Source organism: Hemicordylus capensis, chromosome 6 (assembly GCF_027244095.1).
Source record: "Hemicordylus capensis ecotype Gifberg chromosome 6, rHemCap1.1.pri, whole genome shotgun sequence".
Classification (NCBI taxonomy): Eukaryota; Metazoa; Chordata; class Lepidosauria; order Squamata; family Cordylidae; genus Hemicordylus; species Hemicordylus capensis.
In genome coordinates this window covers 163,848,433-163,867,565 of record NC_069662.1, presented here as the reverse complement: position 1 = coordinate 163,867,565, position 19,133 = coordinate 163,848,433, and the positions used below count along the sequence as shown (strand labels likewise).

Here is a 19,133-nt window from a genome sequence, read left to right as displayed (position 1 = left end):
TATACAAAATGGTGCGGCCACACCTGGAGTACTGCATATAATTCTGATCACCACATCTGAAAAAGGACATTGTAGATCTGGAAAAGGTGCAGAAGAGGGCAACCAAGATGATCAGGGGCCTAGAGCACCTTTCTTATGAGGCAAGCCTACAACATCTGGAGCTATTTAGTTTAGAAAAAAGACAACTGCAGGGAGACATGATAGTGGTCTAAAAAATCATGCATGGTGTGGAGAAAGTGGATAGAGAGACATTCTTCTCCCTCTCACATAACACTAGAACCAGGGGTCATCCAATGAAATTGATTGCCGGGAAATCTAGGACCAACAAACGGAAGTACTTTTTCACAGAACGCATAATCAACTTGTGGAATTCTCTGCCACAAAATGTGGTGACAGCCAACAACCTGGATGGCTTTAAGAGGGGTTTGGATAACTTCATGGAGGAGAGGTCTACCAACAGCTACTAGTCGGAGGACTAAAGGCCACCTCCTGCCTCAAAGGCAGTATGCTTCTGAGTACCAGTTGCAAGGGAGTAACAGCAGGAGAGAGGGCATGCCCTCCACTCCTGCTTGTAGGCTTCCCGCGGCATCTGGTGGGCCACTGTGTGAAAAGGGATGCTGGACTGGATGGGCCTTGGGCCTGATCCAGCAGGGCTGTTCTTATGTTAAATCCCTTCGGCTATTGCAGCTAGGGATTATGGGGATTGTAGTCCAACAACATCTGGAGAGCAATGTTCAGAACCTCTGCTCTAAGGATTCTTGGAGTGATCCTGGCCCCTAAAGTATTGATAGAAAAACCAGTGGATAAAGTTCCATGTACAGTGCAGTTTCCTGGGAACAAGAGAGGGCAAAATGCATGCCTCCCTTGCCTTATAAGGTCACTTTTTAGTTTTAGATGTACTGCACAAGCTAACCACGGAACTGGGCTGTAGATGGTTTCAGAATGAATGTGGATTGACTGTAGCACCTTTGGACTGAAACACAACCAACCACTAGCTCAGTTCAGTCCCTGGTCAGCACTGATGTGTTGGTTTGTGCACTTGTTCATTTTTCAGCGTGGCTGTGCTGCCCTGCAGGGAAAAGATCTCTTACAACCAGAATCACACCCGCACTCAAACACACCCACAGAGCCAAAGGTCGGGAGTGGGCTGCATCCTGCCCCCCAACCCCCTGGAAGCGACGGTGATGGGGGACAACTTGTGAGGTAATTTTGAGCAGATCTGGTTGTGGGAAGCATTAAGCAATCCTTCCTTCTCCCAACCACCTTCTTAAGACTGCATCCTCCTAAGTTGCATTTCATTTACAATCAAAGTGGAAGGAAAGTTACATGCACTCTGCCTATACTGTGTAATTTGGCCTGAGTGCCCTTGTAAGCCAGGATGCTAATTAATTTCTGGCATTTTGCTCTTGCCTGGCCGGATTGTACTTCAAGCTCTGCTCATTTAATTTGCAGCTCCAAAATTGCCAACTTGAATGATGCCTAAGTATTTTTCATTACGGAGAGAGAGCTGCTGCAGCCAGCAGCCCCCGATCTCACAGTGGTCCTGACCTTCACCAGGAATTTCTCTCCAGCGAGCCCCTATGAAATGAATGGCAGTGGTGCAAGTGCAGAGAGGAGCTGTGTGCAATGTGCTCATCTGTCTGAATGGGGCATGTGCAAGACTCATTTTGAAGAGATTGCACTTCTCCATTGTCAGGCCTTTCGGTCAGCTCCGAAGATTCCATGAATGGAGTCTGTCTCATGTCAAGCAGAAATGGAGAGTTAAAAAGAACTTACTCTGTTCGGAGATTAAACTGGGAAGATATGAACTTGCCCCATACAAACCTGCCTGATCCCAGAGGTCAAACAGAAAGTACCTGAACCAGTTGGGGTGGTCGGTAACACCTGAGGGGACAGATGCCCATTGTGATTTTTGACCATCTCCACCCCTCAAGATGGCAGATAGGTTATAGTGTTGCAATATGTTCAGTGTGTTAATTGTGCTGTGTGTTAAAGCTGTACAACTTGTAGTTAAATACACAGAGTCTGGGTATACATAGAGTACACTACTCTACCTACTTGGGGGCCAACTTTCAGGGCTCTCTTTCTAGCCAACCCCCCAAGTATTTTTTTTAAACTTTCTCCATACATTTCTATAGTAATTTGCATAGATAAAAATCAGATTCTGAAGCCAATACTGGAATCCTGAAGGATCTAAAGTATCCAGAACCAATATTTGTTTGTGGTTCTGGATTGGATTGAATCCAATCCAGAGTTTGCAATTATGCACAGCCCTAGTAGACATTGCCAAAAATTACTATGAGCATTCATCCCCCGAGTCAGTATCGATGGTCAAAATTTGTGGGCCTGGCCCATGGACTTTATTGATTGATTGACTGATCATTAAATTTATACACCGCCTTTCATTAAAACAATCCCAAGGTGGTGTACAGCAAAAATTTAAACATGAGATGGTAAAAAAGACACAATTAAAATAGTAAGTGAAAAATATTAAACAAATCTGATTAAAAATTTAAAACAAAAGCATAAAAGCAATACAGAGTATAAAGAGGAGCAGCAGAGAATCAAATAAAAGCCTGGGCAAAAAGTCAAGATTTTACACTCTTTCTAAAAGCTGTGATGGAGACTGAGGAGTGAATAGTCATCGGGAGAGCATTCCAGGGTCTGGGGGCAGCAACAGAGAAGGCCCTGTCCCGCGTGCATGACAACCGAGCCTCCCTCATTATTGGCACCCGGAAAAGAGCCCCCTCAGATGACCTCGTCAAGCGGGCAACAACCCTTGGGAGCAGGCGGTCCCTCAGGTATCCCGGTCCCAAACCGTTAAGGGCTTTAAAAGTCAAAACCAGCACCTTGAATTGGACCTGGAAACAAACTGGTAGCCAGTGCAGCTCTTTCAAAATGGGTGTGACGTGCTCCCACGGGCAGCTCCAGATAAAACCCTAGCTGCCGCATTTTGCACTAGCTGCAGTTTCCGGATATTCTTCAAGGGCAGCCTTTATAAGAAGTGCATCTTATGTGAACATGTCAAACTATGTACATTAGGGCAGAGCCCAGACAATGGAAAGCCCTCTCCTAGGAGATTCATCTAGCCTTTGCTGTGATATGTTTCTTTCGGAAGGCATTTGATCTCAGTTAGCTGCTTCTGCTTGGATCATGTCCTGCCATTTCTGCATTGTCTTTGAGTCATCTTTGTGGATTGGATTCATTCTTATTCTAAGCTGTGTTCTTAAACTGATTGTGTTATACATTAGACTAGCTGCAAATGTTATTTTGATCGAAGTGGTTGTTAGCCACGAGTGGAAAGGTGGGATGTATATCCTTGTATAAATGTACCTGAGTGCGTAATAGGATACACATGTGTGGCTTGCTTGCCTGAATTATCTGGAGAGATTTGCTCCATGGGGGCCTTCTTCTGCAGCACCAGCCGCCCAATTTGGGAATGCCTGGACCACCTGGTCAGGAGATGTTATGAAGAAGCTCCAACCATGAAGCCAGGGGATGGACTAGATGGCACTGGGCATTTCCCAGTGTGGCACGTTTTGGGGACCAGCCCAGTTCTCTAGCTGACATCCAGACGAAAGCTGTGCTCGCACAATAAACCAGACTGCATACCCGGAAGAAAACTGTGTGGCTCCATCAAGTCCTGAGGTGGTGCTATTGAGCAAAAGCTCCCTGCAATGTACATTGTTGGAGGAAGAGACTGTGCAAAAGGAGGCACACTGAAGGTTGCACACTTTATTACGCAAGAGCAAGGGCGTTGGTGCTAGCCCAACACGAGTCTGGAGCTCCTGACAGAGCAGAGCTAGCGAGTGCCTCAGCCTTGCGATTGTTGAATTTGTTTCCGCAAGCACAGCATTAGGCTTGATGCTGGCCATTGGCCATCAGCATTTCTCCTTGCAAACGCATGTAGAGATGCGGCAATGGACATCAGTTTATTTGGCATTTTTTTAAAAAGGACTGGTCACATTCAACAGCTACTAGGAGTGAGAACTAAAGCAAACTACCTCCATATCTGTGAATACCGGTTGCAGGAGGGCAGGGCTGCCCAACATCGCCAGCTAGTTTTTTTGGGTTTTTTTGAACTACAGCTCTCATCATCATCAGCCACAGTGGACAATAGTCAGGGATTGTGGGAGTTGTAGTCCAATAACTGCAGGAGGCTGAGGTTGTGCAGCTCTGCAGAAAGGAAATGCTGCCACCACCCTGGCTATCACATCTCAACCCTTCCTCTGAGCTTCCAGACATGTTTGGCAGCTCATCATTGGAAAAAGAATCCTGAGGATGCCTCTGGCCTCACCCAGCAGGGCATTTTAAATTTTAATTTGATTTTAACTGACTTTAAAAAAAAACTTTTAAATTGCTTATTTTATTTTCAAATTGTTTATCTTTATTTTTAAATTGTTTATTTTTATTTTTAAATTGTATTGTATTTTGTATTGTCTCTCCCTCCCCACTTTCCCCCCGTCTGTTATGATTTAATGTATTCTGTGTTTTAATCTCATGTTTTAATGTTGTGTTGCAAGCTGTCCCGAGAACAATTTGGAGGGTGGTGGTGGTGATGGTGATGAATTTATTTCTCATAGTATTAAACAGACATGAACCCATTTTGTGAACATTTTCTAACAGCAGTATGTTTGGAGATGCTGTAGATTTAGGGCTGAGCCAAAATGCTTCTCAAAGATTACTGCCACCAAGTGCAGTGGGAAAATGGAGAGGGGTTCCATTTTGGCAAGGGAGGGGGCGGGATCCGGAGGAAGAGCTCGCTGGGGTGGTGCCACCTCTGGCTGTGAGATTATCTGTTGCAGGCGGAATGAGATCCTTGCCCTACGCCCAGGGTCTGGACTCTGGACTGAACAACTTCTCAATCTCTTCCAGCTGCACCATCAGGCCAGAGGATGCTCTAACCGAAGTTCCTGAAGGAGCACCGTGGCGCAATGCGCAACTCTGAAGTTATTGCCACGCACTGCTTTCCCAGCAGAGGCATCACTGCTGATGGTGGTGTTGGGGGCGCGTTGATGTCTCCCCGTAATTGTTGTTACGGCAATAAGCATAATTTATAATTATGTCCCTGCTAGATAGAAACACTTGAGAATACATTTTCATAATACCATGCAAAGTAATAGGCTGTCAAGCGTGCCACTATAATTAGAATTGATTAGGAAATTAATATCCATTTAGCTTCGGCTCAGATCCCTTCCTCTCCTTTTCTCAATGCAGAGGAAGTGGGGGCGAGAAGAGAACCATCACCCTGTTTCTTTTCCTTACCTAGAATCTGGTCTGAGTCGTCCAGTAGTTCAAACTCTCCTGCAAGAAAGCAGAAATGTACATGAGTCCACCTGGATGGAGCTGTAATCTGATCCTTGTTTAGGCAGAACCTTTTGATTCAATGGCAGCGGGGCATTCTCCACTTTGAAAATGCCCTCCTTGCGCCCTCTGGAGGCAGATGTTGTTTGGGCAACCAAGCCAGGGCTGGCAGTACCTCAGTAGGATCATTGGAAACTGCCTTCTACCTAGTCAGACCATTTGTCCATCTAGCGCAATACTATTGTCTACACTGACTGACAGTGGCTCTCCAAAGTTTCAGGCAGGAGTCTCTCCCAGCCCTACCTGGAGATGCTGCCAGGGACTGAACCTGGGACCTTCTGCCTGGAAGAGGATGCTCTACCACTGAGCTATGGACCCATCCCCTAAAGGGAATATGTTACAGCTAGCATATGTAGTCACCCATACAAATGCAAACCAGGACACACCCTGCTTAGCAAAGGAGACAATTCAGGCCACAAGACCAGTTCTCTACTGCAAGATACCAGTATTAAAGGTGTCTTTTGTTAGGAGAGGGAATTAACAGTTTCCCACAAAGAGACAATTGTCTCCTATCTCCCTCAAGGGGAAGAAGGTGATGGAAGAAAAGGGAATCCGGTAACAAGGATTGTCTGGTGAGTGACCTCTAGATGCTGCTCTACAGTGCCACCCTGATCATGGAAGGAAGGTGTACTGCAGCTTCTCCATTCATCCCAGTCAAATCATCTGGGGAAATAATGTCCCTAGTGGCCCTATGCAACTGCTGTGTCAGACGTGGTTCCTCAGTCTTGTGAAATTTGTCACTCAGAGTTGCTGCTCTACAGATTCCTGAAATGTAGCTTCATCTCCTCAGTACTGCCTCTATATTGGACTAAGGCAGTTGCTTTGTGCCCTTTGGACTATGCTGGCTTCTCCTAATGTGCAGACTCCTACCCCAGCAGTGAAAACACCAGGCAGAGAAAGGGAGAGCAAGACTCAGGAGAGCTGGTCTTGTGGAAAGCAAGCAGGACTTGTCCCCTTTCCTAAGCAGAGTCTCCCCTGGTTTGTATTTGAATGGGAGACTACATGTGTGAGCTCTGGATGATATTCCCATTAGGGGACGGGGCCACAGCTTAGTGAAAGTGCACCTATATGTTTGAAGGTTCCAAGTTCCCTCCCTGGCGGCATCTCCGAGAGAGACCCTTGCCTGCAATCTTGGAGAAGCTGCTGCCAGTCTGGGTAGACAATGCTGAGCTAGATGGACCAATAGTCTGACTCAGTATAAGGCAGCTTCCTGCGTTCCTCTGTTCCACTCCTAAGGATGTGTGGCAGAGCTGATTGAACTCAGATTGTCTTGGAATAAGCCATGCTATTTCCCATTTTGGATCCGAGGGGAATACCTTATTCTGAGCCAAGTCCAAAAGAACCTGGAAGGGTGTGTGTATGTGTGCGTGAGCAGTATGTTTGACTTTTGCATGCACTCCTTGTGTGCAGCAACAGTTGCTCCCTGCATTGTGCAGCTGTGGACCAGGGCACGGGGCATCTAGTCCCCTCCCACCTGCCCACTCAATTAGAAATGATACCAGAACATGGTCTTACCTGGCTGAGCATAGGCCTTACTGTTCACATCCCAGCCTTTAAGAAAGAAGAAAGCACACAATGAAACCCTCATAGTCAAATATCCTCACCTCATCCTGAAGCTAAGCCCAGGTACGTTCAGCCCTGAACTGAACAAATGTCCTCTTTATCCTCCCCTCTCCTCTGTCTAATTCAAACCAGAAAGCTAACACATGCACATACAAAGTGCAACCGGCCGTAACTGAAACAGATATTGGGAACAGATTTTAAAACCCAGCAATATCTCAAGCATCAAGTGGGATGGTTCTGAATTTCAAGCAGTTCCCAAAGCTACTTTTGAAAGGCTGATCAGAGAGAAATTCCACTCTTCTTGATGAATGTTAAGGTCAGCTGTCAGCTTGCCAAAACCCCAACTGAAGGGGGGGAACTGGGGGGGGGATCTTTCTTAATGGATTCATTTTGTAGTTGGACCTTCTAAACAAACAAACAAACAAACAAACAAACAAACAAACAAACAAACAAACAGGTGGGAACACTCCATTATGACACCCCCCATCATGGAGTCTAGAGGCTGCCCTCCTCTCTTGGACTCCATTAGGAGCTGGCCATATTATAAGAGAGGAAGAGAGAGGGAATGCCCTACCCAGTTACTTTGACCTATTTGTTTATTCTTTCCTTAGACACCTTGATTTTTCTGTTGAAAAAGGATGGGATATAAACGTCACAGGCCAGGAGTGGCCAAACTGAGCTTCTCCAACTAGACGAGAACTCTCATCATCCCCAGCCTCTCCAGCTGGGGATTTATTGTGGCTGCGGATGATGGGCATTGTAGTCCAACAACAACTGGAGAACCTCAGGTTGGGCACCCCTGCAATTCATTCATTCATTCACTTATATCCCGTTCTTCCTCCAAGGAGCTCAGTGCGGTGGACATGGTAATTTTTATCCTCACAATAACCCTGTGAGGTAGGTTGGTTAGGCTGAGAGATACATGACTGGCCCAGAGTCACCCAGTGAGTTTCATGGTTGAATGGAGATTTGAACTCAGGTTTTTCCAGCCCTCATCCAACACTCTAACCATTACACTATCCTGACAGGAAGATGCTGCCAGGGCCCTGGAGGTCAGGCCTGCAAGTGGTTAGATGTAGGGGAGTGCAAAAAACCAGTTTCCCTAGTTCGAATCTGAACCAGTTCAAACTGGACTGGACTGGCTCAACATTGCCCCCCCACTGAACCGGGGCCCCGGCTTGGTTCAAATTTGAACCAGCTTGGGCCCAGTTCAAAGCCCCTACTGTGCAATAAAAGGGTTAAAAAGGGTTAGTCACAGTAGACGCAGTGGCTCGCCGGGCCTAGTCTGGGCCTTTGGCCCATTGCGGCCTTGTTCAGACTACTTTGGGCCTCCACGCATGCATGGAGGCCATTTATTTGACCTCCACACATATGCACAGGCCATTTGCATGGCCCGGTTCAGTTCAAGGTCGAACCTTTGAGCCGTGTTGGTTCAAGTATGAACTGGCTCGATTTTGAGCCAGTCTGCACACCTCTAGTTAGATGGAAGTGCCAGAGATAGGTACATCATTCAGGTCAGACCAAGGTCACACACTGGAATAGCAACTGAAGATCAGCCGGGTCAGAGGCAGATCTAAAATCAAGGTCAGGTAGACAGGTAGGTCCCTAGGTTGGTACTCCATGTGGATCATGCTCCCTGGATAAGGGCATGTGATGGGAAGCAGAGGGGAAGCTGGTCATCATCGTACACTCAAAAGGAATATTCATCAATCTTATCAAGCAGCACCGTGTGGCATGGCGAGTACTGGATTTATTTACTTGCTGGAATGCTGGCTGTGGCTTGCCAATCTGGGTGGTTTGTGTCCATTTCGTATCCGCTGTATGGGTTGCCTCTTCACCCCGAGCCCAGTTGAAAGTGCTGGTGTTAAGGCCCTAAACCAAGGCTGCACAACTTCAGCCCTCCAGCTCTTTGGGGACGACAGCTCCCATCATCCCCATTCACCGTGGCCAATGGTCAGGGATGATGAGAGTTGGTCCAACACCTTCAGGAGGGTCGATGTTGTGCAGGCCTGCCCTAAATGTTCTGCGATCAGCTGACTTAAAGAACCACCACCACCCATGTGGCCTTGCCCAAACTCTTTGGCTTCAGGGGCCTGCTCTTGTGCCCATTTTGGCTGACTTGCGTGCTTGGGTACCAAGTGCAGGCCTTTTTCAATGTTGGTCCCTCTCTATTCCCACCTGTTGGTACCTGCTAAGACATTTCTTGTTTCATTAGGCATACAGAGCCTGATGTTTTGCTCTTCCTGTTCTCCTGTTGTCCTTTTAATGTGGTTTTCATGTTTTACTGATAGCTAATTTGTTTGTGCTAGGCGGAAAGTCTTCCCATTCCTGGTGGCTGCCAACTGCCATTTTCTTTTCTGGAAGGCATCGGGGAAATGCCCCTTTCCCAGCGCATTCCTCCAGCTTAGAAAACAGTGGCCAGGAACCACTGGGAAGAGGAGAAGTGCTTGAAATCATCTACAGAAATGGTAGCATTTTCAGTTTAAAAAGAGATATCCCCCCCAAAAAAAACCCTGGTAAGCCACTCCCACAACCCCCTAACTGTCTGCAATACTTCTGTGGGTTTTCCATGAAAGGATATAGCTTTATCCCCCAACTCAAAAGAACTTTGCCCAAAAGCAGGGAATCAAATATTCGCTCAACTTTGTAATGTGTTCCAACTGCTGTTGGATACTGTGGATACTGCTTTCGTTATCCTTTTATAGAAAGCAAGAAAGCAAGCGAGAGAGAGAGAGAGAGAGAGAGAGAGAGAGCGCGCAGGCAGGCAGTGCTTGATATGATCACTAGATGGTGCTCTGTGCTCTTCAGATTTTGTCATTATATTTGTGTTGGGATTTACTTGTAAATAGTGGGGAACAGTCTGGAACTCCAGATGCCTGCTAAAGGGCTCCAGGACCTGCTTCTTCTATGTGGTGTTCTGGTTTCCCCCTACTTGAAGGTCACCCAAGGTCTGGTTCTGGCAATTGCTTGGAGGAGGGTCCCATGGAGAGAAGCCTTGCCAGGAGTGGGCTGTACTGGAGGAATAATCCAGGCTTTTAGAAGGAGTCTAGCACTTACAGTAGGATACTGAATCTTGAGAGCCTGGAGGAATCTGCCTGGGGCTGGTTATGCCAACTGCATACAGGACCCTACAACGGCATGCTCATTCTCAGTCCATATGGCTACAATGCACCAGTCTACGCGACGTGCACTCTGCTCCCTTGGGTCCCCAGAATACACCTTGGAATAATTCCTCTGCTCCCTCACAAGCTTTGCTGGTGCTGAGCCCAACTCACAGGAATATCTCCATGCGTTTTGGTCTCTCTGCATGAAACGTTAGATCAAATCCATTATATTTGCTAAGGGGGAGAGGAATGTGGGCCAATACAGCAGCCAACCCCCTGATCAAGGAAGGATCAAAGGGAGCTCACAGAAAGTGGTTTCAGGTTCCGTCTGAATTTTTCTAAACAAGCCAAATGTAACTGTTGACGAGGAATAACCTCTTGGTGCTGACAGTATCCCTCTAGCCCAATTATGAGTTCATTTATTTCAGTGAAATCAACATGATTTCAGTTGGGTTTAACTTAATTTAGTTAGGGTGCACTGTCTCCAACAGTGCTTTGAAGACATGGGGTTTCCTTGGATGTGAATCAGGGCTTTCTCAATGAGAAGGCCAATAACAGAGAACAAGCTTCCCCACAAAAACAGCTGGTCCTTCTCTGCCAATCTTCCTTGCCAATGCACAGCCAGAACAAGTTCAGAGTATATTTTTCAGGGCTGTGCATTGGGAGGATAATCAGATCTGATACAACACCGTCCCTAATGGTGACAATTTAATTGTATTGGTTTTGATGCAAAATTGCTAGTAGAGGCGCTGGCCAGTATGATGTTTTCTGAACTTTGTTGGGCCGTATTAAACTTCATCCAGTTACCAGATGGTAGGGATGTGCGAATCAATTCGGGTACAAAAGGATTTGTACCCGAATCTACCTGTTTGGGGCAATTTGTGGACAAAACAAATCTCTCCTGTGCTAGCTGGCCAGATTTGGGTCTAAAACAAATCACCCAGATTTCAGACCTGAAAAATTTGTAGATTTGGACCTCCATTTTGTGGTGATCTCTCTTGCTGTTTCCATTTTGTGTCAGGAATTTTTTTTAATAATCCCACCCTCCCAAGTTTCAGATTGGTGATTTACAGTGTGCAACGCCTGGCTGGCAATTCTCCCTGGTGCCAGATTGGCTTGTTTCCATTCAAATCTTGTGTTGCCAGGGGTGAGTGACCCTGCATTGGCTAGGGGAAGGGTCAAAGAAGGGACAAGGGTGAGGGAGTTTGAAGGAGGGGTTTTCAAATGTACTTAAGGAGGCTGCCAGCCTACCACCATTCTGCCTCATGGGAGGAGAGAGAGAGAGAGAGGCTTTGCTTTGCCTTGCCTGCCGTCTGGAGTGGATTCTCTGCTTTTTGTTCCTGCTTTCCTGATTGAGGAAGAGAGAAGAGATTTCCCCACCCCACCCCACCCCCCGGCTGCTGCACACTGCCTGTGCCTGCTGTCTGTGCAAATCAATTTGGGTTCAAAACAATTTGTATGCGAATCTACCTATTTGGGGAGATGTGTGGACAAAACAAATCACCCCTGTGCTAGCTGACCAGATTCGGACTCAAAACAAATCAGGGGTGATTCGATTCGGGTACAAAGCAAATTTAAAAATTCGATTTGTACACATCCCTAAGGATGGGTTGTTTCCTGCTGCTTTTCTCTGTTGTTGATGCCACAAAACCTGCTTGTCATCAAATCTGGTGATGTGCCATATATGCAAAATGCTGGTGGGTGGGGAGGGGAAGAAAAGAGTTATATGGTTGACATCTCTGCTTCAAATCAAGGCCTCTTCAGGCATTACCTGCTTTTCAAAACCCTGACACTTCTGCATGAAATGGGAGGGGTATCAAACCCTAAGAAGGGTCCCCCACCAACTCTAAGGAAGGTCTTCCAACCTGGAAGTTTCATCACATTCTGACGTAACAATAATATTTTTTACAGATTTTGCAGTGATTTCTTATTATTTCCTCTTGGTCATTATATGCTATGAGCTGATGCATCGTTCCTGATACTGATAATCCAATGATTCTATCCTGTTCGGATTGAATCATGTTTCAGTTATCGATTGCATGATCCGACAATCACTACCATTGTATCGGTATCAGAGCAATAATTTCAATTGAGCACAGCCCTAATATTTTGGTTGTGCTGTCTGCTTTGGGCAACAACGGAGGCCCCAAATGTGTATGTGCCACCAGCACCCGAGGTTTACTGACTCCATGCTCTGGAACATGCACCCAAATTATCTGCAACTTATTCCGAGGCATATGAACTTATGAAATTCCCATGGCACACAAGTCATTGCAGAAAGTGTTCCCTGAAGGAAGGAAGTTTGAAAACTCCAGTGGAGTAAATGCATCTACTGCCTCAATAATGTTAGTTTTCCATCTGCTGAAGTGGCAGTGGTTCCATTGGCTAACCCCCTTCCCCACGGTGCAGAATTTGATTTATGGATTCGAACGTGTTCCAAGAAATGCTGTTAGCTGGTGCTTTTAGGCTTTTTCCATTAACCAGATTTGGGCCAATACATTATGCCACTAGAGAGTTAATTGGATCTACATGACTCTACACTGACAACCAAAAGTCAAAACCAATTGCATGAGCCTGAGAGCAAGAATTTCACAGCGTGTGTCATTGTGAGCTCTATTAGTGAGCTCTAATATCCCTCCATTTTGCCACTTCACTCAGAGGTGGTGAAATGGGGGAGCCATTTCAGGGATTTGGGGAGAGGGGGAACTCATTGCCAGAGCTGCTCCTCCCAGGGGCTCCTGTTTAGATTTTCCCCACAAGTCCCCATCAGAGTGACAATGCATCATGATATAGTCCAGGCAGCTTCTAGGGGGGGGAACAGCAGCCACCACCTAGGGCTACCAGGAGAAACACCACCACTAAGAAACAGGCAGTGGTGGAGAAGTAAGGTAAGTCAGGGGGCTAGTCTTCACCCCAACAGCTAGTTTTCACCCCACATTTTGAGTTGGAACTTTCAGCTCAGACATACTGGTGACCACATTGTGATTCTGCAAAGGTTCCACAGGTGTTTGAAAACCTTGTGGGAAGAAGAAGGTGGTGAGCCCCTTGGGGGTGATTTGGAGCAGAGGAATGGAAGGCAAGGGTTAGGCACACCTCTCCCTGGCTGCCTTCTCATGGCTTCCAATCACCACCCCTGCCCCAGCAACTCTTCCTGTTAAAAACAAAATAGGAGGTATCAGGGGACGGCCATGTTTGGCCCTGACAGAGAGAAACCAGAGAACGGCCAAGTTGTGCGAGACAGTTAGTTAGCACACCTTGTCCATGATAGGTGTGACTTCCATATTCCTTGATCCCCTTTTGGCAGGGAACACTTCTTGGGTTTCCCCACAACTTAACATTGTCCCTTCTCAAGAAAGAACCTACCTGGCCCAATGGCTACAGTAGGCCTCGGCCAGAGTCCCCTATAACAGGGATTTCCAGAAGTTGTTGACTACAGCTCCCATAATCTCCAGCCAAAGGCCAATGCAGCTGGGCACGATGAGAGTTGTAGTCAACAACATCTGGGAATCCCTGTTACAGGGAACACGGGCCTCAACATCATTAATACTATTTAATTTTTCATATCGTTTTTTTGTTAGGAACATAGGATGCTGCCTTATATTGAGTCAGACCATTGTTCCATCTAGCTCAGTACTGCCTACACTGACTGGCAGCGGCTCTCCAAGCTTGCAGGCAAGAGTCTCTCCCAGCCCTACCTAAAAATGTCAGGGATTGAAATGGGGACCTTCTCCAAGCAAAGCAGATGCTCTCTCATTAAGATATGGCCCCACCACCACAGGGGTAGCTACTGGTATTTGGATGTCACTTTATAGGGATGTGCAGAATATTTCGAGCTCAGAATGTTCTGACTCAAAATGGGCCGTTGCTAGTTTTCCGAGCTCGAAACAAAATGCCCTTCAAATGAAGGGCCTGTTTCGAGCTCAGAATGGAGCAACCCTGCTCCAAGTCGGAATGTTTCAAGTGTTCTGAAAGCCATTTTGGAGGGCTGTTTTTCCAGGGAGAGCTGGTCTACCGATTGGGGTCAGTGGCTAGACCAGTCCTCTGAGGCGGGCTGATGAGCTAAGTCCATAGCGGAGGCCTGGTCTACCTGCCTCACATGGTAGACCAGTCCTCTGAGGTGGGCTGATGTGCTATGCCTGGGGCAGAGGGCTGGTCTAACCACCCCAATGTGGTGGGCAGACCAGCCCTCCGATAATGGCCGAAGTGCTAAGTCCAGAGCAGAGGCCAAGTCTACCCATTGACCCCAGTCAGTAGGCCAGCTCTCCCCAAAAAAACAGCCTTCCAAAATAGTGCTTGGAATGCTCAGAATGGTCCTGGGATTTGTGTTTCGTTTCATGCTCGAAACAAGGGGAGAATAATTTAGCAGGGGGAGAGTAACCGGCCCTATCCACCCCCAGCACAGTACTTCCAGTGACTGTTGCTGGTGTCTGTCTTATGTTTCATTTTAGATTGTGAGCCCTTTGGGGACAGGGAGCCATTTTATTTATCTTATTTATTCGTTGTTTCTGTGTAAACCGCCCTGAGCCATTTTTGGAAGGACGGTATAGAAATCAAATAAATCAAATCAATCAATCAATCAAACACAAAATCTGTTTTGTGCACATCCCTATCCCTTTGTATGAAGCACTCTAGAAGGGTGATGATACATTTAAAAAAATAAAAACCATCACTAAATAGCATGGCCCACCATTTTCTGGCTCTCAGTTTTTGCTTTCCCCTGTTTTTTTGTTTTTGTTTTTGAAAATAATTTCGAGCACCATTGTTCTTTGGACTACTTTTACTTTTATTTTTCAGTGCTTTCATGCCGGGTTTTGACTGATGTTACACCAGCCGCTGGCCTCATGGGTAGCAAGTATACTCATCATTTTGAAAAGATCCCAGCTGTTGCCATGGAGACCGTGGCCCGCTCTTGGTTATCAGGGATGAACTGATAAGAAAGTGTAACACATGTCTGCAATTGTATCTGCGGATCAGTCCCACCTCAGCTACTGGCAGCTGCCTTAGAGATGATTACTTTCTCCTGAATGCAGCTGTCATTATTTGTTCCTCTAAAGAGGCCATCAATTCCAGCCTTGTCCAAATGATACAAGTTCCCGTTCTGACCTTGACCGAACTCAGGCCCGGTTCACATAAACAGCGGATGAGGTGGCCATCCACATAATAGGAACATGTTGCAGTTTAGCTCACATGAAGAGATGAGGTGAGGTAATCAAATTGTTCCTGCGCTATGTGACCTCGTTTTTCAGAGGTGAGTAGATTTATAGTGTGGTGGTCCTCTCAGCTTCCCTCACCCCCAAATGCCACACTGCATGGCTAGCTCCAGGTTTCAGGTGTCAAATGGCCCTCCATGGGCCCACATTACCTGGATGGTCCCCCCCACCCTGGTTTTTTTAAACATATGTGTATACCGCCCACTACTAAAGTCTCTAGGTGGTTTACAGCAAAAAACCCAAGACATTTAAACAATTAAACCATTAAAAACAGTCACTGAGTCACTCTCAGAATGACTCTCTGAGAGCGTCACTCCACCACCAACACCACCATGTGAAGACTATGGGCACAGAAGTGATTTTGGGTAAGATCAGTGGGTCCTTCTGAGGGCCCTGGGCTCTTGACAGCTGCCCCACAACTTCTGATGCCAGCTTTGCCCCTCTGAGTGATGGAACATTGACCATGTGGCATGATTTTGAGAGACATTCTGGGAAAATATGGCAGCTTCTTACAACTGGATCTGCCATTTACCCCATAATACCTCTTGAAAGGACACCATGTGATGATGATGATGATGATGATGATGATGATGATGATGATGAGTTGGGACATTCTGGGAGGAAATGGCCACTGAGAGGAGAGTGGCCATCATCACGCAGGTGGCGGTGGCAGCAACAGGGAATGGGGCAATGAAAAAAGCAGCCTGATTTCATTGTTCCTCTTGCCCCCAACCCTCGTGCTGGGATTGCCCCCAATTCACAGCAAGCTGCATGCAGCAACAGGTGGTAGGAACATAGCTGCATGTGAAAATCTCAGCTCACCTGTAGAATAAATGAAAGGGGTGACATAAACGAAGTTTAAAAAGGAGGGGGAGGTTCAAAAATGTTGAGAGACGTAGTTCTGTTAAACAGAAACCCACTTTCTATTTCTTCCCTTCTCCTCCTCTACACAGACAGAGATGTGTATGTACTGGAAGTAGAGCTGTATGAAGTAGCCCTGATTCAGTTCAGGGCCACCTTGGCCTTTGAAGCGCACCAATTTAACATGGGCCTGTGCCTAGGTCAATGCTATGGACTGAGGAAGCAACTTGATTCAGGCCAAATCACTCCAGCCCGCTTTGATTGCTTTACCAGTCCTTTGCCAGCCCTCTCTCCCTCTCAACCACTATAAGAAGGTAGGTGTAAGTGCAATGACACCACTTCTGTCTGAAAAGGATTGCTGAGTTATTCCCTCTTTCTAGGACAGCCACAAGGCTTTTGGGGAACCATTGTCTTTTCAGAGGCTGTTTCAATGGCAGAAGCCTCTGAAAAGACTATAAGGTTATGCACACGATCGCTGGACGGGAGGGCAGTGTGGAGGGGAAGGCTGTGCTGAACTTACCTTCCCCCCGATGATCCTTTTGTGGAGGTGGGATGCATGGATTGCACTTCCACTATGATCCATGTTGCTTGGAGCAGTGTGGATCTTCAAAGGCCAGGATAATGTGCAGTAGACTGGGGAAATCCCCCAGGAGTCACCTCTAGGATGCAGCCCGAGCATCCTCATGATCCTAGTGCCAGGGTTAAGGGTATGCTTGTGCCCTTAACTCTGGCTAAGGTCACATTAAAAGTACATTTAGGCAGGTGGGCAGTGCCAGGATCAGACCTGATCCTGGCGCTGCACACAAGCAGCCTAACCCAGGTTGGACTGGGCTTCCCTAGCCTGGATTAGGCTGCTCGTGTGAACAGCCTTCATGATTCCCCCAAAGTCCTGCAACTTTCCAAGGACATCAGGAAAAGGAAATAAGGACTTCCAGCAGTCCTTTCCATACAGAGTGATGATGATGCCCTTGCCTTCTCTCCAGAAGTAAAGCAGTTAAAGGAAAGAGCAGTGTACCCATTTGGACCAAGCAGACCTGAATCAGCCAGCAATTTGCTTTGGGTCCGGTTTGCCCAGTTTGGCTCTGCATTCTGCTTTGCTTCAGTTTTGAATCCCACCCTGAATGTTTGCACACCCGTAACTGTTATTTGCTTCCTCCCAGCTCTTTGGTGGCTCAGACTTGTCACACTGTGCCTTTCTCCCTTTTTAATAATGTGTGGTTTGGATTCGGTATTCCAGTGCACTGAACAGCCCCTGTCATGAAAAAGGTTGGTTACCATATGGAACGAGTGCAACAAAAGATCAGTTAACATTACCATCTTTGAAGTTAACCACCGTGAAGAGCGCTGGGCATCTGACAATGACAACCTCACCTACAAAGGCAGGTTTCCAACAGGTGAGGTTATCCCACATCCCTGCGCATCCTATAAAAGGACAAATAAAAAGAAGAGTTGCAGTCAAGTTACCCCCATTCATTCTTGATTTGCACTAATGTTTCATTTGCTTTTGCCAAAGGCCATTGCAGCTGGGGATTATGGGAGTTGTAGTCAACAACATCTGGGAATCCCTGTTACAGGGAATGCTGGTCTCAACCTGTAGACTGGGGCTCACTTCCTGCAGAGGAATCAGCCAGTCTGAGAGGGGCATGCTGGGACAGGATCGAGAGGGTGTTACTCTGGTAGCATTCTCATGAACAAACAGGCCAGGTGTCAGAGTACAAAGTCTTCTTTAGTGATGGAGCCAAGACACATTTCTCAAGTACAACAACACCATGTGAAGAAGGTTCTTCGAGATGGCTTTTGAGAAGTTAAGAAGCCAACATTTAGACTCCAGAAACCTGAAAGGCCCTTTTCAGTGCTCAGCAAAATCCCCATGGTTTTTCCATTAGCATCACCAAAGGATGTAACAAGGGGCTCAGAAAGGGTCGATGCATCAGTTCCTTCCCAGTGCCTCATGATTTGACTCTCAGGTGTTTTATTTGATGCTGTGTGTTAAGAGACATGCTAACTTATCTGGAAATCCAATTCTTGTGTAAATGGCCTTGAACTAAAACCTGCTTCTCAAGGTAGTGGTCAAAGAGAGAGAGAGTGGGGAGGAAACCTTGAAAAGCTTACCTCCCCACAGACAATGAGACTGGTCTGGGTGTGGGTTGTGCGTCCAGATGTGCAGCTGCCTTCTCTGGCAGCGTGGAGGGTCGGCGGGGGGGCTGGGATGTGTCGCTCCCTGGAAGTCCCACAATGCACCACACACTCATGGTGGTGCATTCTGTGGTGCATTGTAGAAGTGCCGGGGGGTGGGGCGATGCCCTCCCGCCAACGCCAGCCGGAAGCCCTGCAGTCTCCATCCCCAGCTGCAAGCAGCTTGTTGGGTTTGCCGACAAGGGGCCACCGGGGTTGGGCACCATCCTGTCGGTTCTCACATGCGGGAAAGACCAGACTTGGCTTTGTTAGCCCAGCTTTGCCTGCACATGAGAACAGCCTCAAATGGTGTCTGGATGTATCGACTCCAGACTTCAGTAATGTGGACCCTGATGGAATGCTGCATCATCTTAGAAATCTCTGCACACACAAAACTATCATGCCCGGGAGAAGCGTTCTAATCCGGCATTCTCCCTGACATTCTAGTTTTCTAAACGTTTTGTACAAAGGAACATTCAATCCTGTGAGCCCACAACTACATTCTGAAAGGCTACAGTCCAAACACGACACACCACCTCCATGACAACTAGGGAACCATGGATAGCATTGCCACCAAGAAGTGAAAGAGAACTGATGACCTTCAGCTGTTTCTTTGCTGCCCCAAAAGGTTCACCCATTGCAAGGGCACACAAATCTGGGTTTAGGGAGATGAATGAAGGGAATAACCAAGTTGAAGGCGCTCCAGGGAAACTGTCTGCAGAATAAGGGGGGAAGGCAGAAGTCTCGCCTTCGCATTCTGAATGCCATGAGAATGTATTTCTTCATCAGTGAATAACTGCAGCAAGCACCACCAGGAAATCGGGGCATGATTATTTATGCATTACATTTTAATCTT

At 47.0% G+C, this 19,133-nt stretch overlaps 1 protein-coding gene across 5 annotated transcripts in view; it reads right to left on the bottom strand.

Annotated features, from left to right (window-relative positions):
* ADCYAP1R1 (ADCYAP receptor type I) overlaps window positions 1-19,133 on the bottom strand; it is a 183,336-nt gene that overhangs the window by 54,169 nt on the left and 110,034 nt on the right. For all 5 annotated transcript variants that reach the window (XM_053260572.1, XM_053260570.1, XM_053260571.1 and 2 more), the window contains exons 4-6: window positions 17,417-17,524; window positions 6,880-6,915; window positions 5,266-5,304 (exon numbers count right to left, since the gene is read on the bottom strand). In XM_053260572.1, coding sequence (XP_053116547.1) covers window positions 5,266-5,304; window positions 6,880-6,915; window positions 17,417-17,524 — 183 coding nt within the window. The remainder of the gene's footprint in view (window positions 1-5,265; window positions 5,305-6,879; window positions 6,916-17,416; window positions 17,525-19,133) is intronic.